Below are 25,121 nucleotides of genomic sequence, written 5' to 3'. Positions count from 1 at the left end.
GCCCTGCACACAGGACGCCCCAAAGCACAAGTATGTTCCTCATCATAGAGAAAGACTGTTTCTCTCTTCTACATCAACCACTCATACGTACAGAGCCGCTGCCACAGCAGCACAGAGCATGTCAGCAACTCCACCGCAGCAGCAGAGAGTATGTCAGCGATTCCACCACAGCAGCACAGAGTATGTCAGCGACTCCACCACAGCAGCAGAGTATGTCAGCGACTTCACCACAGCAGCACAGAGGATGTCAGCGACTCCACCACAGCAGCACAGAGTATGTCAGCGACCACACCACAGCATCTCTCTTTCTCTGTCTCTCTGTATCTCTCACTCTTTGTTTGTCTCTATGTTGTTGATATTTGGACAGGATTCTAGTTGTACATCTTTAAACATGCCCCATTTACATTCGGTATTTAAGCTCTTCCCTTAATTTGTTGAAATCAGCTTTCCTAAAGCTCCATGTTTTAGCATTTCCTCTTTAAATGTTTTATTGAATATTATTAATAATAATAATAATAATCTTTATTTGTATAGCACCAACATATTCCGCAGCGCTTTACAATTCAGAGGTTCATATTCAACAGTCATAAGTAACAAAGCTAAAGATAATACAATAATTAAAGCAAAAATAATGACGACCCTGCTCGTAAGAGCTTACAATCTACAATGAGGTGGGGGTGACACAAAGTACAGGGGCTTATTTACTATGAGGGGATGAGGGATAGATAAAGGTTGCATGAGCTCATCACCAGCCAGTATCTGTAGTGCTTTTGGGTTCAGTGGAGACTTATGTTTGTAGAAATAAGGAGTGGGCTATAAGAATATAAAAAGGACTTCGATTAGGGAACGTGATAGGCCTCCTTAAACAGGTGTGTTTTTAGGGAGCTCCTAAAACAGTGTAAGTTGTGGTTTGTTCTAATTTCTTGGGGTAGAGCATTCCAAAGAATAGGTGCAGCTCCGGAGAAGTCTTGAAGCAGGTAGTGGGAGGTTACGGATTAGTGCATTGAAACTTACCATATTATGGTCACTGTTTCCCAAATGCTCTCGCAGATCTGAAATTGGATCTGGCCTATTTGACAGCACCAGATACAGCAGATTACCTCCCCTGGTTGGTTCATCTACCAGCTGAGAGAGGTAATTGTCCTGAACTGTGGATAAGAACTTGCAGCTTTTAGTACAACCAGAAGATTCTATGTCCCATTGAATATCTGGATAGTTAATATCCCCCATAATAAAGGGCCCTATTAGTATTTGCAGCCTTTTTAATTCGATGCAAATTTCATCCTCTACCTGTTAAGCTATTATTAGGTGGCTTGTAACAAACTCCAATTAGCAGCTTTCCACTGTAGCCATCCACATGTACATTTACCCATACTGACTTTATATTGTTGCAGCTCCCCCCAATGCCGTCATTGAGCACAGGTTTTAAGTTGGATTTTATGAAAATACACACCTCTCCACCTTTTTTGTCTTTCCTGTCCTTTCTAAATGTAGTGTAAGGCTGTGTGCCCAATATGCATTTAAGCGTTTCCGCAGCGGCAATTCCGCTGCAGAAACGCTTAAAAAACGCTTGGTAGAAGGTCTGTCATGTTCCCCAATGATAATCCGCATGTTAATGAAATTTCCACTGCGGATTATCATTGCGGAAAAATCCACAGCACTATTAATTATTTTGTGTAAAAACAGCGTTTTCGCCGCAATTGACTTGCATTGAATCGCTTAATATCCGCATAACTACATGTGCACATGCAGATATTAAGCGATTCAATGTGCGGATGGTACCCGGGTCTGGAGAAGAGGAGACTCATCCAGACCCGGGTACCATGGTACCAGAAAAAAAAAGAATTAGAATAAAAAAATACATTATACTCTGATGGCCCCCGGTCTTTTCTCCGCTGCGTCCGGTCTCTTCTACGGCTCGCGATGGTCTAAAAGGACGTCGGTGGTCGCGTGACCTGTCATATGACTAAATGATGACATGGAAGGTCCTTTTAGACCACCGCGAGCCGTAGAAGAGACCGGACGCGGAGGAGAAAAGACCGGGGGAAATCAGAAGGTAAGTATAATGTTTTTTTTTTGTTTATTTTTTTGCCATTTTTAAACTTTGTTTCAACTATTAACTTGGTCACACTACATAAATCCATGCCGGTTGCATGGATTTATATAGTGTGACCAAGTGTCAAGCACTTTCCAAGCGATGCTAAAATCGCTTGGAAAGGGCTTGACAACCCGCATGCGGAAATGCATGTGAAAAAAGCTTCACTTACGCTTGTCCCTGGCAGGAAAAACGCATGTAAAATCCGTATGCGTTTTTTCTGCCAGGGAGATGCAGAAACGCTCTGGAAAAATCCGGAGCATTTCTGCATCGTGGGCACTTAGCCCAATTCTGTAGGTTTGTCATCCAGTAATGGCTTTCATCCAGCCAGGTTTCCCTAAAGCCCACCGCATCATATTCTGTAACCAACATAAGAGTCTCCAGTTCATTCATTTTGTTTGCGAGACTTCTTGCATTTGCCAGCAGACATTTAATACTATTATCACATTTGTTACTCCTAATCAACTCCCTACTTTCGTTCCACATCCCAGCCCCCCTAAATCCTCATTGACCCCTACTGTCTCACTCTCTAGGTCAACTCTATCTACCCCCTTATTTGCATAACTACCCTCCCACCCCATAGATCCTAGTTTAAAAGCTCCTCCATCCATCTGACCATTTTTTACCTGTCATTGACAGCTGCACCCTCCCCACTGAAGTGCAGACCGTCCTTACCGTAGCGCCTGTAGCCGACAGAGAAGTCTGCCCAGTTCTTGATGAACCCACCCCTTTCTGCACCAATTTCTAAGCCACTTATTTATCTACCTAAGCTCCAGCTGTCTTTCTAGTGACTCTTGTAGCACCAGCAATATTTCTGAAACCACCTTGGAGGTCCAGGCCTTCAGCTTCTCTCCTAGTTCCTTCTAATCATTTTTAAGGACTTTCCACCTTCCTCTAACTTTGTCATTGGTGCCAATGTGCACCATGACTGCTGGATTTCCCCAGCCCCACATGGCAATCTGTCTAGCCGATCAGCAATATGCCGAACTTGAGCATCCGGCAGACAACACACTGTTCGGCATTCACGGTCTCGGCGGCAGATGACCCTGTCTGTCCCCCTAATTATAGAGTCCCCTACCACCAACATCTGTCTGGCCTTTGCTACGCTCCTATCTCCCTCCTTCCTACAGCAGTCATTTTCCTGGTTGCTAGGAGTAATGTTCTGCTGTAGTGATCCCAGTCCTGGGCCTGCATTCCTAATATCAGCCAAACAGGCATATTGACTAGGTTGTGCCAGATCAGGACTAGGCTCCCTGGCACTTTTCCTCCTATTCCTTCTTTTGTTACCCAGCTACTTACTTCTGGGTCCTGATCTTCCCCACCTCCATATCAATGGCCCCAGCCAGAGCATACTCCGTGAGCTCTAAACACCTCTCCAGGTTTGAAATGCTCTTGAGTGTTTCAAGCTGCATATTTAAATCCATTACCTGGGTTTCCAAACATGCAACTCGCTGACATTGAGCGCAGATATATTCACCCTCAAACGGCTGTTCAAGGCATGCATACATCTCACAAGATGCACACCTGATAGCACTGTCCATGAAGCATACTAAATGGGGATAAGCAGAAAGCAATGAAAAACTAGTACGGAAAACACCAAACTAAGCTCTTACGTTAAACTATAATATAGTGTTTAAATATGCACTTATCTGCAGCCCCGCACATAAAATGCATCCCCTGCTTTGCTCAGCTGCCCTCGCTTAGAGTCTGTGGAACTTTTAGGCATTCCTCAGAAAAAAAAATTAATAACCTCATCAATAGCAGCCAAGGCATGTAAATGCGTGCATTTTTGTGCATGGTGCTGAATAAATGGAAATGTTTTGAAAAATTTGTATCCATCTTTTCATCATTTGCATATAATTAACATGTTTATTCATCCTAGGATTTCCATAATTTCACAACCAACTTTTCCTTGGTGTTGCAATTTCTTTAAGAAATGTATATATACAGTACTATGCAAAAGTTATAAGCAGGTGTGGGAAAAAATGCTGCAAAGCAATTATCTTGTGGAGAACAAAATGATGGGCTGTTGGAAATCCAAAGAGGCCGAATCTGTCCGTCTCTCCCCCAACATCATATGTTGGGGGAGAGTAGGGAGGGCCCCTGCTTATAGTCTAAGGTGTGCAGGCGCCTGAAGTCCAGTAAGTTATGAGGTTGGGTCAACATCTTGAACTCGTTAGGTTCCTCAAACCATTATTGAACAATATTTTCTGGAAGGGTGAATTATCCTGCTGAAATCGAGCCACTGCCATTAGGGAATACCACTGCCATGAAAGGGGTCCTTGCTCCACAACAATGTTTAGGTGGCAGAAGTAACAATTCCCAGAGCATTATCCAGTCTCCACTTTTTATTTAGAGTATCCTGGTGCCATCCCTCCCCAAGGAAAGCATCACACAAGCAGACAGCAATCCACATTATGTAAAAGAAAATGTTCTTCTACTTCTCAGTTACCCAGTTCTAATGCTTTTATGTCCATTATAGGCACTTTCAGCAATAGATAAAGGTCAGCAGGGGTACTCTGACCACTGTCACCTATTATCGAAGGCTTGAAGTGAAATGTGTCATCAGAAAGTGACCTATTGTTTAAATCAAGTTTTTGTGTTAAATGTATTTTTTTCAACATTGTTAGCATATTTTTTTTACATGTCACAATCTCTATTAAAAGAAAAATTGCAATTTTCACACTGGCCACTGGAGGTTTTTCTTAGACTAACTTCCTTTAGTTTTAGGAAACAATACATGTACATAACCACAATGGTCAGTGTCTGACCCCATTTTTTGTATAGAAGTGTCTAATGAGCCTGTGCAAAGGTCATTGTGAAGGGAGGGGGAGCAGGGTCAGGTCTATTATAATTCGTGGATCCTCAATTTAACAGTTGGGTATAGCAGTAGTACCCATGAGTACTGTCATGAGCTTGCTAAAAACTCTTTTTGAAAGGACAGGAAGTTCTAGTCTAAAGAAAACCCAGTGGCCAGTGTGAAAATTGCAAAATTACTATAGTTTTTTTTGTTTACATAAAGATTATGATATACAAAAACCTGATTCAAACAATAGGTAATTTTCTGATGATGTACTCCCTTTAACCCCTTCACCACCTTTGACGTAAATTTATGTCAAAGCTAGTGTTCCTACGTTTGATGCTGCCTCGCACGCAGAGCCCACATCTTGCCCCACACATGATGACTGATTTAATCAACCATCATGAGCCTTTAACAGCAGCTGGTGGAGCGATGCTCCGCCCACGACTGTCAACCAGTTAAATCCCGCTGTCAATCACTAACAGCAGGATTTAAGATAAGCCGGCAGGAAGTGCGTCATCATCCCGCCCATTTGCACCCCGTCACTTGCTCAAGGGGCGCCGATGGATTGCCATGACAGCCGGGGTCTGCTGATGGCCCCTGAGCCTGTCATTACAATCCTTCTGTGAATGCCGGCCCTTGGCCACCGTTCATGGGAGATCGTGATTTCTGTTATACATAGCAGTGCTGGTGTTTAGTACAAGCGATCAGACGATCGCAGCTTCAAGTCCCTTAGAGGAAAATTCAATACAGTGAAAAAAGAGATTTTAAAAATGTTCGTTTGCTCAAAATCTTAAATCTCCGAAAGTTCTTCATCGATTGCTTTGAAATTTTGACACAACGTTGCATTCGAATACACACATGTTTTTTTATATACCTACTATGTTTTTATATACCAGCTGTTGGATGTAAAAGCAACAGCGAGAGGGAGGTGTTACGAGCTCAGTCCCAGGCTGACTTTCCCCGGCCGCCCGGAATTCTCCCCCCCTTAGTGACATCTCATTCATAAACCCTTCTCCCTCTCGTTCATTCACCCCAGCCTCTGCCTGTTCTCTTCTCCTTTCGTGACTCCTGTGGAGGTTGGAGGGAAAATGGGAATGACGAGACCGTCTGTTCGAGGCCGAAAGACGCTGCTGCTCATTACCATCACCGCCTGAGAGGCGGCCGCCTCTGCTCTCCGGCATTGCTGCGGCTCCTTCTCCGGCAACAACAAGCTGGGGAGGGAAGGAAGGAGAGAGGGAGGCTGCATGGAGAGGCGCAGGCCGCGGCCTCCGCTCTGAGCCCGAGCCTCGCAGCATTGGGCAGATAGTGAGCAAGTGCAAATCCCACTGAGCCACCAGTGGGAGCGGCTCTGTGATCTGGCTGGTGTCAAGCGGATCACCCGCTCCTCCTCTGCCGCCGACTGCCTTCATCTCTGCGCCCCCTTCTGTCACATTCCCTCTATACTAGGAAATCGCATAATAAGCAATCCCTGACATGACCGGCTCCATTGGATTGCCGTTTGCAATCACCATCTACAAAGCTCAGGGCCAATCTTTAGAATTGTGCAGTTTAAATCTAGACACGGATTGCTTCTCACATGGACAATTATAGGTTTCGTGTTCTAGGGTGGGCAAACCAGACAATCTCTACATCTACACAGACAATGGAACAACAAAAAATATTGTATACACACAAGCATTGTGAAATAAAATATTTTAGAAACGTGTGCTCTCTTTTCTTTCTTTTCCATTTAACCAGGCTGAGCCACAGCAACGCATGGCCGGGTACAGCTAGTTAAAAATAAAACAAAAAAATACACATTTGGTATCGCTGCATTCAGAAATGTTTGCTCTATCAAAATATAAAATAAATTAATCCGATCGGTAAACTGCGTAACAAGAAAAAAAAAAAAAAAACACCAGAATTACGTTTTTTTGGCCACTGCAACATTGCAATAAAATGCCATAAGAGGCGATAAAAACATTGCATTTACCCCAAAATAGTATAAAACAAAATGTTCGTTCAGGACCAAAAAATAAGCCGTCACACTTAATGTGTGTTACATGAACTCCTATGTGGGATTGGACCAGGCAGGTTAGCCTTCGCCCTACTTGTACATAAGCCTTGGGCATTTATGACTATGGCCAGTTGACTTTCATTAGACCCCTAGTTAGGTACTAAAAACTGCACGCTGCAAATACCCCACAAAACCTTTACTTCACTTTTCAATCGTTTTAATAGGTGTATGTGAATTAGTTACTAACCTGTAATAAAATTGGAGCTGAAGGAGGCAGCGGATGAACACCTTTACATTTCTTGACAGATTCTGGATGATTTTTCTATCAATAATAAAGAGTGAATTCAGCGTACATATGCTGCCACACAAGTAATACTTCCTTCTGACTCTTTTTTCCCCCATAAATCATAAGTTTAAAGAAGTTGTCTCAATTCAGCGAACATACAGAAAGGGATACTACTCCTGGCATCCTAAAAGAATAAATGACTTAGGTGGGGAAAGAAGCTGAGACCAACCAGGAATTTCCTGTATAGTGGAAGTAGAACATGGCAACTATCCAGATGAATGGATCTTTTAACACAATTATGTTCTGAATCCCCCAGATCTTTCTGTACAGATTGGCTCTCCCTTCTGGTTTATGGATGGTATAAGCCCTATTAGTTTTAAAGTGGACTTTATTATTTAATAATTTATGTTGTTATTTTTTAAGGGGGCATTAGTAGAGATTTGTCTGTGGAGGGTATAGACCTTTTTTCCTGCATAACATTGACCAAACAAAAGCAGTGGGAAAATCTACTTTGCGATTACAAGTGGCGGGGCAGAGGTGGGGAGTATAGCAGAGCTGAGTGACATTACATCCATCTCTGAAGTTTTCATCCCACAGCCCGTCAGTATGTGGAGTAGAGCAGAGTTGACAGTGCCATGATATGAGAGATGCAGATGCAGAAGGTGTTTGTAATGAAAAATAGCAGTGTTCTACTCCCCTTCTCGCTTTTAATCACAATAGATGCCGGCAGTGATATCTATGAGGCGAGCAGGGCTGTGTCTCATTACATATCTCACACAGAGAAAGTCAGGTCTCGCATTTTTTGGGGCCACGTTCTTTTTGGAGACCATGACAACTCATGATTATTACAAGTCAATGACATGCCGGGGAAAAAGTCAAGCCTTTGGCTGCAGATTAAATTATTATATAAACTCTACTAGCTAATGTCTTTGCAACGGAGATAAGAAATTAAAAATAAAAACAAGTTTTATCCCGTTTTGCAACCACTATTCCATATTCCATGTGGTCAGTTTGACAAGTTAAAACTGGTAAAAGGTATGCTTTAAAAATTAAAATGCATTGAAAGAAGCTAAAAATAACTCAAAGTCTATCTTAAACTAATTTATTCAGAAAAACCTTTATATTGATAGGCAATTGGGCACTAGCGGTCATCGCTCAGCTGACATTACCAGGAGAAGGTGCAGGAGTGTTTAAAAGTAATCAGTTAATATATGGTCTCACCAAGACTTTTAGAAATCTTTGTACAGCTTCTTTGCAATGTGGAGAATTCCCAAGTGGGGACCTCTATGTTTCCAATATAATACAAATAGGCTAAGTAAACACCTTTAAAGGGAATCTGTCACCCCCTGGCACTTATCTGACCTCTAATATGGGCATACAGGTGATAGAAATGTAAATCTATACCTACCTGTATTCCCCATATTAGAGGTTTGGTTGCTTTGAAATGTCTTTTTATTAAATCTGTTTTCTTATGCTTGCGGGCCAGGGGAAGGGAAGAAATCCCCACCTACTTAGTGAATTTCAATATTCACCCCCTCCCCTGCACCATATATACAATATGGTTCCTAACTATCACGATGCTAGACAGCATTAAAGTAAGAATCTAAAACATAACTTTTAATACTTATAGTTAAGATCAATAAACAAAAAACAAAAAATGACACCCGTAAAAAGAGAGAGGTCTCAACGCTGGAATGATTATTACCATTAACACAGTCAAAGGACCGTCTCTATATTAAACATATGTGAGAAATCACAAAGAGCTTAAATTCTATCTTCAGATGTGAAGACCAGGCTCTGGATAGAATCTGTAGAGAAAAGAAGGTGTGTATGGGGGAAACAGTCAATCGCCCTCCCTTGAAACACCAACTTTCTTTGACAGATCCAGATATACATCAATTAAAATAGGGGGAAATCTCTGTTCTTTCCTCTATTCCATGGATTAATCATTTGTTTCTCTCTCCAGAAATCCAATCAAATAGAAGAGTAGAGGTTTCTCAATAACACAAATATGGGGTCTGAGTGCAGATCCTACATATTTATAATAATTTAGACATGATTATGTAAACAAAATGGAATTCTCTCACCCATTCTTTGTTTTCCAGGGATGGGAGTTGCTGTCCGGGGAGTTCCTTCTGGACCAAGTAGTTGTACAAGCTGGCCCTATTAGTCCCTTTTAGGCTAAAGCTTCAACTAACCCCACAAAACTCCCGCCCTGACAAGGGCAGTCCACAGCTAGCCCTATATGGAGATCCTGCACCTTCCCTTTTGGTGTCCCTACGCGTTTCATCCAAGTAAAATCCTCAGGGGACTATCTTGTTTTCAGAGAAGTCAGAAACTAAAGTGCTAGGTGCATTATTAATAAGGGTCCCTCCACTCTATGTCTTGGTCTGCAGAGAGTGGAGAGACCCTTATTAATCATGCACCTAGCACTTTAGTTTCTGACTTCTCTGAAAACAAGATAGTCCCCTGAGGATTTTACTTGGATGAAACGCGTAGGGACACCAAAAGGGAAGGTGCAGGATCTCCATATAGGGCTAGCTGTGGACTGCCCTTGTCAGGGCGGGAGTTTTGTGGGGTTAGTTGAAGCTTTAGCCTAAAAGGGACTAATAGGGCCAGCTTGTACAACTACTTGGTCCAGAAGGAATTCCACGGACAGCAACTCTCATCCATGGAAAACAAAGAATGGGTGAGAGAATTCCATTTTGTTTACATAATCATGTCTAAATTATTATAAATATGTAGGATCGGCACTCAGACCCCATATTTGTGTTATTGAGAAACCTCTACTCTTCTATTTGATTGGATTTCTGGAGATAGAAACAAATGATTAATCCATGGAATAGAGGGAAGAACAGAGATTTCCCCCTATTTTAATTGATGTATATCTGGATCTGTCAAAGAAAGTTGGTGTTTCAAGGGAGGGCGATTGACTGTTTCCCCCATACACACCTTCTTTTCTCTACAGATTCTATCCAGAGCCTGGTCTTCACATCTGAAGATAGAATTTAAGCTCTTTGTGATTTCTCACATATGTTTAATATAGAGACGGTCCTTTGACTGTGTTAATGGTAATAATCATTCCAGCGTTGAGACCTCTCTCTTTTTAAAGGTGTCATTTTTAGTTTTTTGTTTATTGATCTTAACTATAAGTATTAAAAGTTATGTTTTAGAGTCTCACTTTAATGCTGTCTAGTATCTAATCCTTAGTGAGAACATATCTCAGTAATGGTGGGTGTTACGCTCACTGTTTTGCCGACATAGACAAGAAGTCTAACTATCACGATGTCGGGAGGAAGTGGGGAGCGAACCTTATTGTGCACGCTGGAGGTCACTGGAGCAGAAGTTAGTGACTAGGCGGCGCCTGCGCACAAGCTCACTACTGGAAAAAATATAGCCGGGAGGAAAAAAAGGGCGCCTTGTGTTATAGTGGATTTGCGCATGTGCAGGATCTAAAAGAGAAGACTGCATGTCACAGCGCCCTGTGACATGCAGGGGAAGGGGGAATATTGAAATTCACTAAGTAGACGGGGATTTCTTCCCATCCCCCGGACCGCAAGCATAAGAAAACAGATTTAATAAAAAGACATTTCAAAGCAACCAATCCTCTAATATGGGGCATACAGGTAGGTATAGATTTACATTTCTATCACCTACATGCCCATATTAGAGGTCTGATAAGTCCCAGGGAGTGACAGATTCCCTTTAATAAAAATATTTAGGGTCCAATACATGAAAGTGTTTATGCCTGAAAAATGGTGTAAAACACTGAATAGCCAAAAAAAAGTTGGTGACTTTGGCATTTTCACATCAGTTTCAAACAGCTGTGCCAAAATAAATAGAGCTTAGGAGAAGAAGAAGAGGGATGGGCATGGCTACATCCACCCATCAAATTCATCCATAGTTGCGGCATTTCTTACATGCCAGTAATGTTACTACAAACCCTAACTGGAGTAACATTTCTGGCGAGCCGCACACCACTAGGAAGATGTGCTGAATTTATAAAGTGGTTTGTGCATCTTAATGAATTCACTGCATCTTATTCCTGCAAGCCATCATTAAGATAGACTGCCATTCGAAACCATCACAAAATACACTTTTAGAAGATACAGATGATCTTACCTTTCGAGAGCAATTAAGCTGACGAGAAACTTGGAGGATTTGATCTTCTGCTGCTCTGCAGATTATGCAGTTATCACCCTCGAGGGCTACACTATTTACCAGGACAAAACTGGAATAAAGAAGAGACAATAACTAGTTAAACAGTGCTTTTCTCACTCTAAGCAATTCCAGCAGTAAGTTTGAAGAAAATTGACTTACAGTTTGCAGCTTACAAAGGACTAAATAATTCATAATTAATAGAAAAGGTAAGAAAACAAGGAGCTGCAATCCCTTGCATAAGCAGTGAAAAATGTGACTATGGAGAACAGTATTTCATATGGCATCTGAACATGCAGTATACTGAATAATATACAATCTTAATGGCAAAATGACTTGGTGGAAACATCTCTGGATTAACACTGGCTCCGTATTTTGCACCTACACCACATTGACAGAAAAAAGCCAACAAAAGCGTGTGTGTGAACGTGGGCTTACAAATGAGCAGCAAACCAGCAGCTAGCCCATATAAAAAATTATTAGGAAAATTAGTAAAAAAGATTTTTCTTTTCTAAGGCTATGTGCCCACGATGCAGAATTGAAGCGGAAAATATAAGCTTCATTTCTGCATGTCGTTGCCCGGAAAAATGCGTGCGGAATTTGACATGCGTTTTTCACGCGTTTTGCACATGCGGAATTGCCTTGCGTTTTCTAATGCATTGAAGAAGGCAATTCCGCATGAGTAAACGCACAAATAATGGACATGCTGCGGAATTTTCCGCACATCGAAAAAGCTGTGAAAAATTCAGCATGGGCATTGAAATTGCGGATTTACATTGGGGCCCATGGGAGGAGAATTACCAAGTGTTTTACAAGCGTCTACGCTGCAAAAATTCCGCAGTAAAAACGTTTGAAAAACGCATCGTGGGCACGGATCCTAAGTAAAAGTTTATTGCGTTACAAAGTGTTAAAAAAAAAAAAATCAATAAAAGACTTGAACAAAGTGCCGCACATTACAAAGATGGGGTACCACCAATACACACAACTTACTTAATTCCTTTACGAGTAATTACTTTTCCAGAAGTGAGGTTAAAAGTCTTCTCAAACCGATTAAGTTTGTGTGTAGTCAACCTGTGTAGAAAATATACGAAAACACATTATACTTTTTAAAAAGACCATAGTAATTAAGTGAAGCAAAATATTCATGTGCCTTAAAGTACATATGAGCACTCCCTAAACTGACTTTTCAGAACCTGCCAACTAAAGAAACGTATGTGCACCACTGAAACCAAAGATGTCATATCAAGAGATCTGGCACCAGGTTCAGAAAAAGACTAGCAGTAGATTCCAGGCTATGAAGCATATATTAATAGCATCCAAAAAAGGGGGAAGAAAGAGAATCTGTATCCAAAATGTCAGCCACATCTATATTGGCACAAATTTCCAAAGAAGGGAGCCAGAGAAGGAGCTCTTAATGAAAATTTATATTTATTATTTCATAAATAGACAACCATAAAAAAGTTTACATTATATTAGTGGTGACTGGTGAAAGAAGCAAAACCAGATTAGGCAGATGAAAAAAGCCAATAAAAGGAGACCATCCCCCCCATAGAAGAGCGTCACAAAAATCAGTAAATAATTATATATAAAAATATTTATATATATACCCAATTCACAGATTGCCAACAGTATGATAATCTAGTAGTAGGATATTGTCAAATCCTGATCTATTCGATCATGGAGTATAGTATAGTCAAGCGCTGATCTCATCAATGCAGGGTATATCAATGTTTGAAGTGCAGTCTGCAAATAAGCAAGCAAATGTGCGAAGTTCCTATATAGAGGAAGTGGAGGAGCCATCAGGGATAGACAGTCATGAAGCAATCGATATGCAATACACGTTTAAATGCATGCACTAGAACCATATGACTCTAATATTATACATAGATATAGTGGTAATTTTTACCTTGTGACATGTTCTATGTGCTATGCACCCTCTGCCAGGAGGTAGCTGATAGAGGCGCGCTATCAGCTCCCTCCTGGCAGAGCGTGCACAGCACATAGAACATGTCGCATTTGGAGATGTGCCTAAACAGTGGAAACCCCCCACAAGTGACACCATTTTGGAAACTAGACCCCTCAGGGAACTTATCTAGATGTGTGGTGAGCACCCTGAACCCCCAGGTGCTTCACAGAAGTTTATTACGTAGAGCCGTGAAAATAAAAAAAATAAAAAATCTAACTTTTTCCACAAAAATGATCTTTTAGCCCCAAAGTTTTTATTTTCACAAGGGTAAGAAGATAAAATGGACCTCAAAAACTGTTGTGCAATTTCTCCTGAGTACTCAGATACCCCATATGTGGGGAAAATACACTGTTTGGGTGTCTGGCAGGGTTCAGAAGGGAAGGAGCACTGTGACACTTTTTGAACTCAAAATTGTCTGGAATCGAGAGCGGACGCCATGTCACATTTGCAGAGCCCCTGATGTGCCTAAACAGTGAAAAAACCCCACAAGTGACCCCATTTTGGAAACTACACCCCTCAAGGATTTTATCAAGAGGTATAGTGAACATTTTGAACCCGGAAGGTACGACACAGAATTTGATAACATTAGGTCATCATATTGAATATGTTGTCATTAGTGCTTGCTACTTCAGTTTGCATCGGGTACTATGGTATGCACCAAGCATCGCGGGTGCTCGAGTGAGATGCTTGAATCCCAGCCCCGCATGTTTTACGGTTGTTAGACACCCAAAGAAAACATGCGGGGATTGCTCATGTATGGCAGGCAATGTTTTTTCAGGATGTATAACAGCAGTGAAACATGCGGGGCCTCGAGCATGTCACTCAAGCACCAGCGATACTCGGTGCATACCCGCACACCTGATGGAAACTCAAGTAGCGAGCACTTGCGCTCAACACTAGTCGCCATATCGTCATCTTTTTTTTTTTTCTTTACTTTTGAAAAAATCCCAACACCAACCCTAATCGCAACCCCAATACCAACCTTAACCCTAACCCCAACACCACCCCAACTTGTCACGGGTGTGTCAGATGTAACAGACAGTCGCACTGCAGCTGAATGCAGAAGATCAATTCCTTTGGCATTGCAGATGTCTTCTTAAATCTGTCTTACTTTAGGACCCAGCGGCTACCTCCCTCCTGCTTTGATTGACACCCTGGCCTGGGTGTTTAAATACTTTGTTTGCTGCAGGGTTTTTATGTTTGGCAGCTGTCGCACACTAAAAGACGCTTTTTTTTTTCAAAGACTAGTTTTTGCATCGCCATATTTTGAGAGCTATAATTTTTCCATATTTCGAACGACAGTCATATAAGGACTTGTTTTTTGCGGAACAAGTTGTTTTATGGGTACTGATTTTTGGGAGGCAGAACAAACAAAAAACAACAATTCAGGAATTGTTTTTTTGGGAGGTCTCTTATGCCGTTCCACGTACGGTAAAATTGATAAGGCAGCTTTATTCTTCGGGTCAGTACGTTTACAGCGATACTACATTTCTATTTTTTTATGTTTTGGCGCTTATACACAATAAAAACTATTTTATATATATAAAAAAAACATTGCATCACTTTATTCTGAGGGCTATAACTTATTTTTCGGCTGATGGAGCTGTATCACAGCTTGTTTTTTGCGGGACAAGATGACGTTTTCAGCGGTACCATTTTTTTTTTTTTACATTCGTCTTTTTGATCACGTTTTATTCCACTTTTTGTTCGGCGGCATGATGATAAAGTGCCGTTTTCTGCTTTGTTTTTTTGTTTTTTGTTGTTTGTTTTTTTACCGTGTTCACTAAAGGGGTTAACTAGTGGGACAATTCTATAGATCAGGTCGTATCGGACGCGGCGATACCAAATAGGTGCATTGTTTTTTTTCATAATAATATTTATTTATGGGTGCAATATATATGAGTGCCGGGTGTCAGCTGTCAGAATAGTAATAGAATGTCGTAATAGTACGTACCTGGTCCCTAAGTACTAGGGCACAGGGACGTTCTAGTACTGACAATGTCGGAAATGGGTTAAAAGGGTTATTACCTTTAAGTAAATGAATGTCCCCAATTGCAGATTATTATAAGGAAACAGTGTTCTGTTCTCACCTTCCACAGGTCCACTGGGAAATCCCACTGATGTTCCTGGTGTCTGTTATTGACCTCTCTGAGGCTCTGACATCATGGCGACAGTCAGTGAGCTCAGCAACTCTGCTAGTGTAGACAGAACACCCCCCTCAGAGCCACTGAGTGCCATGGTTGGAATTGGCTGTAATGCTGGCCAGACACAGAGCAGGGGCGGAGACTCACCGGTTGGCGCGGGGAAGGTGAGTACAGCGCGATTTATTGCTTTATAATAAACTACCCCTTAAAAGCAACCCACTACCCATAAACCTAATAGTGACTATAAACTTCTCATATATAGTCAAGTTACCTGGTGCTTTATAGTCTGCAGCAGCTGCCTAACTGTCGGGTCAGTGGCCCATTTTCCTCTTATTCAAAATGGCCAGTATGTACCATGCTTTCTCTATCTTTTTCTTTGTTGAAGGCTTTTAAGGAACTGACGAAAACATATAAAGAACAAGTGTTTGCGTGGTGGGAAATACAGAGCATTGAAAACTATGTTAAGAATGGTATAGTCCCAAGAAGATTAAGAATTACACTGCTTCCTGGACAGAGAAGTAGAAGTACCCAATTACTATCAAAGTGGGAACAGGAAGCCACAAACAGCTCAATATGGTTTATGCAACTGCTCCTAGAGGAGGAAAAAGAAAACCTATTAAGGTTAGATGAAAAACTAAAAGAACAAATAGAGGTTACAAAACAGTTCCAAAGTGAACCGGAATTTAAAAATAAAGAAACCCTGGTACAAAACACAATAGAGAGGTTTCAATACCATCTAAAAGAGCATAAGCATAAACAGTATCAGAGGGACTTACAAGAGTTTAAAGAAAACAAGGCATATCGCTTTCTGGAGGAGAGACCAGAGCGGAAAGACATAGTTACTGATCTCTCATCCACTGAAACGGACTTCTCTGATAACGAAGGCACAAATAAACCCTTTAGAGGTAGACAAAGAGGAAGGGGTAGAGGTAGATATAGAGGGGATAGAAATAGTAGGCCATCACCAAATGGTGTTTTTTTAGAGAGGAATTACTACCTCAGGAATCGGAACACATAGATAAATCCTCTATAATTAATCTATCCGATCGCCCCCTCACACAAGCAGAGATGAGTATTCTAAATAAGGGACTAACATAAGTACCGACAAGTGATTTTAATCTTTTTGATTGGGTTAAAGATCTTAATTTATTTGCTCGTAGATTAAGGTGGCGTAAATACTTTACACAGCAAGAGAAACAATTATGCTCTAATTTGAATATTCCACTCGATCTGTTACCTGATGTGCAAGAATTAGCTGGATTAGATGAGTACCCAGATGGGTCCGATGGTATGGGACCGCATACATCATTAAAAAACAAAAGTAACAAAATGCCTCCACCAACTGGGGACCTATCAGCGGTAGACATCTTTGTTAGCATGGTAACAAGAGATCTGACAGAGTTAGATACTAAAATCCGTAAACCAAATTGTTCAAAGGAAGAAATCCAAGCCCTTAGAACCCTAGAGAATGACGATAAAATAGTGATTAAAAAAATCAGACAAAGGGGGAAACATAGTTATTATGGGAGTAGAAATGTACGAAAACATGTGTATGAAAATTCTGGATGACAAAGAGAACTATGCTGTGTTGCCAAATAACCCCACTGTAGAAATGAGAATGAAAGAGGCTAGAGAAGAAAATTTGATAAGCAAAAACGAATTAGATTTTCTCCTACCCCAACATCCCAAACTGGCAACATTCTATTCATTGCCAAAGATTAGTGTTGAGCGATACCTTCCGATATCGGGAAATATCGGATCGGATTGGATCGGACCGATACCGAAAAAGTATCGGATATCGCCGATTCCGATACCGGAAACCAATGCAAGTCAATGGGACATAAATATCGGAATTAAAATAAACCCTTTCTTTCCTTGTAGGTTATTTCTACATGAAGGAAAACAACTAAGAATAATGTAGAATGTATTGGGGGAGGTGGGGGAGACAATAAAGGCATAGAGGTTTAGCCCAGTCAAATGGAATAGCAGGAATTAATATTTTTTTATTATGTTCTGAGTTACGGAAATATTAACTATGTTAAGTATTTTTATATTTTGTCAGATATTTATGTTTCACTACTTCCATGCTCTTCACCTTCTTTTTTACTTCTCCCACACTTTCTCCTTCATCATCCTCAGCATCTTTTTCATCCACTTCTTCTTCACCTTCTTCTTCTTCACCTTCTTCGTATTATTCTTTTTTTTACATTCTTCATATTCTACTTCTTCATCTTCTTCATATTCTTCTTCTTCATCATATTCTTATTTGTGACAGGCATTCCTGTAGTTGTTATCTATAAAAGGTTGGACATTACACCTTTCGTTCTGCCCGTCACAAAAGATTTACAACAGGATTTGTCCGCGTTCAGTTTGGCCTGCAGCAGCAGGTCTTTTCCAGGGGCACCACGAGGAGGAACGGACTCACCCCCATACACTGCTTAGTCATCTTCTGCTTATAATTTAGATATTATCTTTTGCTCTGATTTTTAGTCTTATGCTTAATGTTCTTCCGCTTTTTGTTCTGCAGCTTCTTGTATTTCTGCTTCTTGGTTTTCTGTCTCTTGTTTTTCTGTATCTTGGTGCTTGTCTTCTCTTCTTTGTCTTCTTGGTCAACTTCTTCAGGGTCATCTTCTTGGTCTTCTTCGGGGTGGTCTTCAGGGTCGTCGTCTTCGGGGGTCCTCGTCTTCGGGGTCCTCGTCTTCTTCGGGTTGGTCTTCTGGGTCCTCGTCTTCGGGGTCCTCGTCTTCTTCGGGGTGGTCTTCAGGGTCCTCGTCTTCTTCGGGGTGGTCTTCAGGGTCCTCGTCTTCAGGGTCATTGTCTTCGGGGTCCTCGTCTTCTTAGGGTTGGTCTTCAGGGTCCTCGTCTTCAGGGTCCTCGTCAGGGAGATCCAGAGTGATTACCAAGAACCATTTCAAAAAGCTTGAACTTGGAAATGTAGCAGAAGGTACAAGAAAGCTGAGGAACTACCAAGGACCAGCTGACGGTACTGGAACCCGGATGGATAGCAGAAGGTACAAGAGCCAATGGAACTACCGAGGACCAGCTGATGTTACTGGAACTCGGTTACTAAGCAGGAGGTACCTGTGCCAGAAAGCACTACCAAGGACCAGCAGACGTTGGTGGAACTTGGATACCGAGAAGGAGGCACCTAATCCAAAGGCACTGCCGAGAACCAGCTGACGGTACTGGAACCCGGATGGGTAGCAGAAGGTACAAGAGCCAATGGAACTACCGAGGACCAGCTGATGTTACTGGAACCCGGATGGGTAGCAGAAGGTACAAGAGCCAATGGAACTACCGAGGACCAGCTGATGTTACTGGAACCCGGATGGGTAGCAGAAGGTACAAGAGCCAATGGAACTACCGAGGACCAGCTGATGTTACTGGAACTCGGTTACTAAGCAGGAGGTACCTGTGCCAGAAAGCACTACCAAGGACCAGCAGACGTTGGTGGAACTTGGATACCGAGAAGGAGGCACCTAATCCAAAGGCACTGCCGAGAACCAGCTGACGGTACTGGAACCCGGATGGGTAGCAGAAGGTACCCATGTAAAAAAAAAGTTCAAGGCCGCGAGCCGGCCGCAGTTACCAAAACCCACAGTCCTACAGAGGGTGCTTGTCCTATTGGCACTATGGAACCAGCCTTCATTGCCAGATCCCGCAGCCCACATAGGAGTCACCTAAACTGCAGGCACCATAGAGTCGGCTAACCCGACCGCAACACGACAGGACAACGCATTGGAGGCAAAGTGACGTTGACACTACCCGGAAACAGCTGGCGTGCTGGAACCAGGCTGGGCAGGAGGGAGTACCCGTGCCAAAGACACTGCCGAGAACCAGCTGACGGTACTGGAACCCGGATGGGTAGCAGAAGATACAAGAGCAAATGGAACTACCGAGGACCAGCTGACGGTACTGGAACCCGGATGGGTAGCAGAAGGTACAAGAGCCAATGGAACTACCGAGGACCAGCTGATGTTACTGGAACTCGGTTACTAAGCAGGAGGTACCTGTGCCAGAAAGCACTACCAAGGACCAGCAGACGTTGGTGGAACTTGGATACCGAGAAGGAGGCACCTAATCCAAAGGCACTGCCGAGAACCAGCTGACGGTACTGGAACCCGGATGGGTAGCAGAAGGTACCCATGTAAAAAAAAAGTTCAAGGCCGCGAGCCGGCCGCAGTTACCAAAACCCACAGTCCTACAGAGGGTGCTTGTCCTATTGGCACTATGGAACCAGCCTTCATTGCCAGATCCCGCAGCCCACATAGGAGTCACCTAAACTGCAGGCACCATAGAGTCGGCTAACCCGACCGCAACACGACAGGACAACGCATTGGAGGCAAAGTGACGTTGACACTACCCGGAAACAGCTGGCGTGCTGGAACCAGGCTGGGCAGGAGGGAGTACCCGTGCCAAAGACACTGCCGAGAACCAGCTGACGGTACTGGAACCCGGATGGGTAGCAGAAGATACAAGAGCAAATGGAACTACCGAGGACCAGCTGACGGTACTGGAACCCGGATGGGTAGCAGAAGGTACAAGAGCCAATGGAACTACCGAGGACCAGCTGATGTTACTGGAACTCGGTTACTAAGCAGGAGGTACCTGTGCCAGAAAGCACTACCAAGGACCAGCAGACGTTGGTGGAACTTGGATACCGAGAAGGAGGCACCTAATCCAAAGGCACTGCCGAGAACCAGCTGACGGTACTGGAACCCGGATGGGTAGCAGAAGATACAAGAGCAAATGGAACTACCGAGGACCAGCTGACGGTACTGGAACCCGGATGGGTAGCAGAAGGTACAAGAGCCAATGGAACTACCGAGGACCAGCTGATGTTACTGGAACTCGGTTACTAAGCAGGAGGTACCTGTGCCAGAAAGCACTACCAAGGACCAGCAGACGTTGGTGGAACTTGGATACCGAGAAGGAGGCACCTAATCCAAAGGCACTGCCGAGAACCAGCTGACGGTACTGGAACCCGGATGGGTAGCAGAAGATACAAGAGCAAATGGAACTACCGAGGACCAGCTGACGGTACTGGAACCCGGATGGGTAGCAGAAGATACAAGAGCAAATGGAACTACCGAGGACCAGCTGACGGTACTGGAACCCGGATGGGTAGCAGAAGGTACAAGAGCCAATGGAACTACCGAGGACCAGCTGATGTTACTGGAACTCGGTTACTAAGCAGGAGGTACCTGTGCCAGAAAGCACTACCAAGGACCAGCAGACGTTGGTGGAACTTGGATACCGAGAAGGAGGCACCTAATCCAAAGGCACTGCCGAGAACCAGCTGACGGTACTGGAACCCGGATGGGTAGCAGAAGGTACCCATGTAAAAAAAAAGTTCAAGGCCGCGAGCCGGCCGCAGTTACCAAAACCCACAGTCCTACAGAGGGTGCTTGTCCTATTGGCACTATGGAACCAGCCTTCATTGCCAGATCCCGCAGCCCACATAGGAGTCACCTAAACTGCAGGCACCATAGAGTCGGCTAACCCGACCGCAACACGACAGGACAACGCATTGGAGGCAAAGTGACGTTGACACTACCCGGAAACAGCTGGCGTGCTGGAACCAGGCTGGGCAGGAGGGAGTACCCGTGCCAAAGACACTGCCGAGAACCAGCTGACGGTACTGGAACCCGGATGGGTAGCAGAAGATACAAGAGCAAATGGAACTACCGAGGACCAGCTGACGGTACTGGAACCCGGATGGGTAGCAGAAGGTACAAGAGCCAATGGAACTACCGAGGACCAGCTGATGTTACTGGAACTCGGTTACTAAGCAGGAGGTACCTGTGCCAGAAAGCACTACCAAGGACCAGCAGACGTTGGTGGAACTTGGATACCGAGAAGGAGGCACCTAATCCAAAGGCACTGCCGAGAACCAGCTGACGGTACTGGAACCCGGATGGGTAGCAGAAGGTACCCATGTAAAAAAAAAGTTCAAGGCCGCGAGCCGGCCGCAGTTACCAAAACCCACAGTCCTACAGAGGGTGCTTGTCCTATTGGCACTATGGAACCAGCCTTCATTGCCAGATCCCGCAGCCCACATAGGAGTCACCTAAACTGCAGGCACCATAGAGTCGGCTAACCCGACCGCAACACGACAGGACAACGCATTGGAGGCAAAGTGACGTTGACACTACCCGGAAACAGCTGGCGTGCTGGAACCAGGCTGGGCAGGAGGGAGTACCCGTGCCAAAGACACTGCCGAGAACCAGCTGACGGTACTGGAACCCGGATGGGTAGCAGAAGATACAAGAGCAAATGGAACTACCGAGGACCAGCTGACGGTACTGGAACCCGGATGGGTAGCAGAAGGTACAAGAGCCAATGGAACTACCGAGGACCAGCTGATGTTACTGGAACTCGGTTACTAATCAGGAGGTACCTGTGCCAGAAAGCACTACCAAGGACCAGCAGACGTTGGTGGAACTTGGATACCGAGAAGGAGGCACCTAATCCAAAGGCACTGCCGAGAACCAGCTGACGGTACTGGAACCCGGATGGGTAGCAGAAGGTACCCATGTAAAAAAAAAGTTCAAGGCCGCGAGCCGGCCGCAGTTACCAAAACCCACAGTCCTACAGAGGGTGCTTGTCCTATTGGCACTATGGAACCAGCCTTCATTGCCAGATCCCGCAGCCCACATAGGAGTCACCTAAACTGCAGGCACCATAGAGTCGGCTAACCCGACCGCAACACGACAGGACAACGCATTGGAGGCAAAGTGACGTTGACACTACCCGGAAACAGCTGGCGTGCTGGAACCAGGCTGGGCAGGAGGGAGTACCCGTGCCAAAGACACTGCCGAGAACCAGCTGACGGTACTGGAACCCGGATGGGTAGCAGAAGGTACAAGAGCCAATGGAACTGCCGAGAACCAGCTGGCGGTGCTGGAGCCCAGGGTAAATACTAAAAACAGAAGAGCCAGAGGTGTATTTGGAGGAGGTTTTAAATCCGTACTACAGTGGATGTGGACAAAGCAGGAGAATTTGCCGGACACACAGCTGGGGATCAGCTGACGTTACTGAATCCCAATAACACTGGAGCAAGCGTTGACTGTGCAGACGGCACTTCTGAGCAGCAACTAGCGGTATTGGAGCCCAGGGTAAATACTAAAAACGGAGGAGCCAGAGGTGTAATTGGAGCAAGTTTTAAATAAGTAGCACAGTGAATATGGACAGAGCAGGAGAAATTGCCGTGAACACAGCAGGGGAACAGCTGACGTTACCGAACCCCAATAACACCGCAGCAAGTGTTGACTGTGCAGACGGCACTTCCGAGCGCCAACTGGCGGTGCTGGAGCCCAGGGATAAGAATGAAAACAGAGGAGCCAGAGGTGTAATTCGAGCAACTTTAAAATGTGTAGTACAGTGGATGTGGACAAAGCAGGAGAAATTGCCGTCCGCACAGCAGGAGAACAGCTGACGTTACTGAACCCCAATAACACGGCAGCAAGTGTTGACTGTGCAGACAGCACTTCCGAGCGCCAACTGGCGGTGTTGGAGCCCAGGGTAAATAGTAAAAACGGAGGAGCCAGAGGTGTAATTGGAGCAAGTTTTAAATAAGTAGCACAGTGAATATGGACAGAGCAGGAGAAATTGCCGTGAACACAGCAGGGGAACAGCTGACGTTACTGAACCCCAATAACATGGTAGCAAGTGTTGACTGTGCAGACGGCACTTCCGAGCGCCAACTGGCGGTGCTGGAGCCCAGGGATAAGAATGAAAACAGAGGAGCCAGAGGTGTAATTCGAGCAACTTTAAAATGTGTAGTACAGTGGATGTGGACAAAGCAGGAGAAATTGCCGTCCGCACAGCAGGAGAACAGCTGACGTTACTGAACCCCAATAACACGGCAGCAAGTGTTGACTGTGCAGACGGCACTTCCGAGCGCCAACTGGCGGTGCTGGAGCCCAGGGATAAGAATGAAAACAGAGGAGCCAGAGGTGTAATTCGAGCAACTTTAAAATGTGTAGTACAGTGGATTTGGACAAAGCAGGAGAAATTGCCGTCCGCACAGCAGGAGAACAGCTGACGTTACTGAACCCCAATAACACGGCAGCAAGTGTTGACTGTGCAGACGGCACTTCCGTGCGCCAACTGGCGGTGTTGGAGCTCAGGGATAATACTGAAAACAGAGGAGCCAGAGGTGTAATTGGAGCAACTTTAAAATCTGTAGTAGTGAGAATGTGGACAGAGCAGGAGAAATTGCCGTCCGCACAGCAGGGGAACAGCTGACGTTACTGAACCCCAATAACATGGTAGCAAGTGTTGACTGTGCAGACAGCACTTCCGAGCGCCAACTGGCGGTGCTGGAGCCCAGGGATAAGAATGAAAACAGAGGAGCCAGAGGAGTAATTGGAGCAACTTTAAAATGTGTAGTACAGTGGATGTGGACAAATCAGGAGAAATTGCCGTCCGCACAGCAGGAGAACAGCTGACGTTACTGAACCCCAATAACACGGCAGCAAGTGTTGACTGTGCAGACGGCACTTCCGAGCGCCAACTGGCGGTGTTGGAGCTCAGGGATTACAGTTCAGGTGGTAGAAACATGAACAGAACAGGAGACCTGGATACTGTTGCCAACCAATTATTTATTCTGGAAGAGGACTGGCAAATTCATGAGAGATCCAGGCCTTGTTCATTTTGAGAAAAGTAAGCCGGTCAACGTTATCGGAGGATAGTCGCATGCGACGGTCTGTTAGTACACCACCTACGGCACTAAAGACGCGTTCCGATAATACACTAGCAGCAGGGCAAGCTAGCACCTCCAGTGCATACTGACTAAGCTCTGGCCATGTATCCAGCTTACAGACCCAAAACTTGAAGGGAGAAGAGCCGTCTGGGAGTACACTAAGAGGGCAAGACATGTAGTCTGTCACCATCTGACGGAAACGTTGCCTCCTGCTGACTGGAGCTGTCTGTGATGGTGTAGACATTTGTGGCGGCGGGGACACAAAACTTTGCCACATTTCGGCCATACTGGTCTTGCCTTGTGCTGAGGCGCTGCTTCTGCTCCCTCTTTGTGCAGAGCTTCCTCCACTGCCTCGACGCACTGAGCTGCTTTGTAAAGCACTAGCAGCACTGCTCTCGGTTGGAATGGAGAACATGATGGAATGCACCAGTGCGTCTTGGTACTCCCGCATTTTACGCTCCCGGTTCAATGGTGTTATGAGGCTTTGTAAGTTGTCCCGGTAGCGAGGATCTAGGAGGGTGGACACCCAATAATCAGCCGTGTTGAGAATGTGGGCGATGCGGCGGTCGTTTCTGAGGCACTGCAGCATGAAATCAACCATGTGCTGCAGACTGCCAACTGGCCAAGAAACGCTGTCCCCTGCTTGAGGCGTGATCTCTGCCTGCTCTGCATCACCCCACCCTCGCTCTAGATACTGACTACTAGAGCATTGTGTACCTCCCTCCTCTGGACAGATGTCTTCCTCATCCATTGACTCCTCCTCATCCTCCTCACAAAGTGTCCCCTGCCTAGGCCTTTGTGAGGAACCACGTTGCGCAGACTGTAGAGAAGCAGATGGCATTTGTGACTCCTCATCCTCCACCTCTTCCAAAACCTCGTCCCTTAGTGCTTGCAGTGTTTTTTCAAGCAGGCAGATAAGGGGGATAGTCATGCTGACTAGTGCATCATCTGCACTCGCCATCCGCG

At 44.5% G+C, this 25,121-nt stretch overlaps 1 protein-coding gene across 12 annotated transcripts in view; it reads right to left on the bottom strand.

Moving 5' to 3' along the window:
* MPPE1 (metallophosphoesterase 1) overlaps positions 1–25,121 on the bottom strand; it is a 121,703-nt gene that overhangs the window by 26,014 nt on the left and 70,568 nt on the right. For all 12 annotated transcript variants that reach the window (XM_073679013.1, XM_073679015.1, XM_073679014.1 and 9 more), the window contains 3 exons: positions 12,329–12,409; positions 11,303–11,411; positions 7,142–7,216 (listed from right to left, as the gene is read on the bottom strand). In XM_073679013.1, the coding sequence (XP_073535114.1) occupies positions 7,142–7,216; positions 11,303–11,411; positions 12,329–12,409 (265 nt within the window). The remainder of the gene's footprint in view (positions 1–7,141; positions 7,217–11,302; positions 11,412–12,328; positions 12,410–25,121) is intronic.

Source organism: Phyllobates terribilis, unplaced genomic scaffold (assembly GCF_046119375.1).
Source record: "Phyllobates terribilis strain yellow unplaced genomic scaffold, ASM4611937v1 Scaffold_4__5_contigs__length_816908805, whole genome shotgun sequence".
In the NCBI taxonomy this organism is placed as follows: domain Eukaryota; kingdom Metazoa; phylum Chordata; class Amphibia; order Anura; family Dendrobatidae; genus Phyllobates; species Phyllobates terribilis.
The sequence above is the reverse complement of the archived record's forward strand: the minus strand, read 5'-3'. Positions and strand labels throughout refer to the sequence as shown.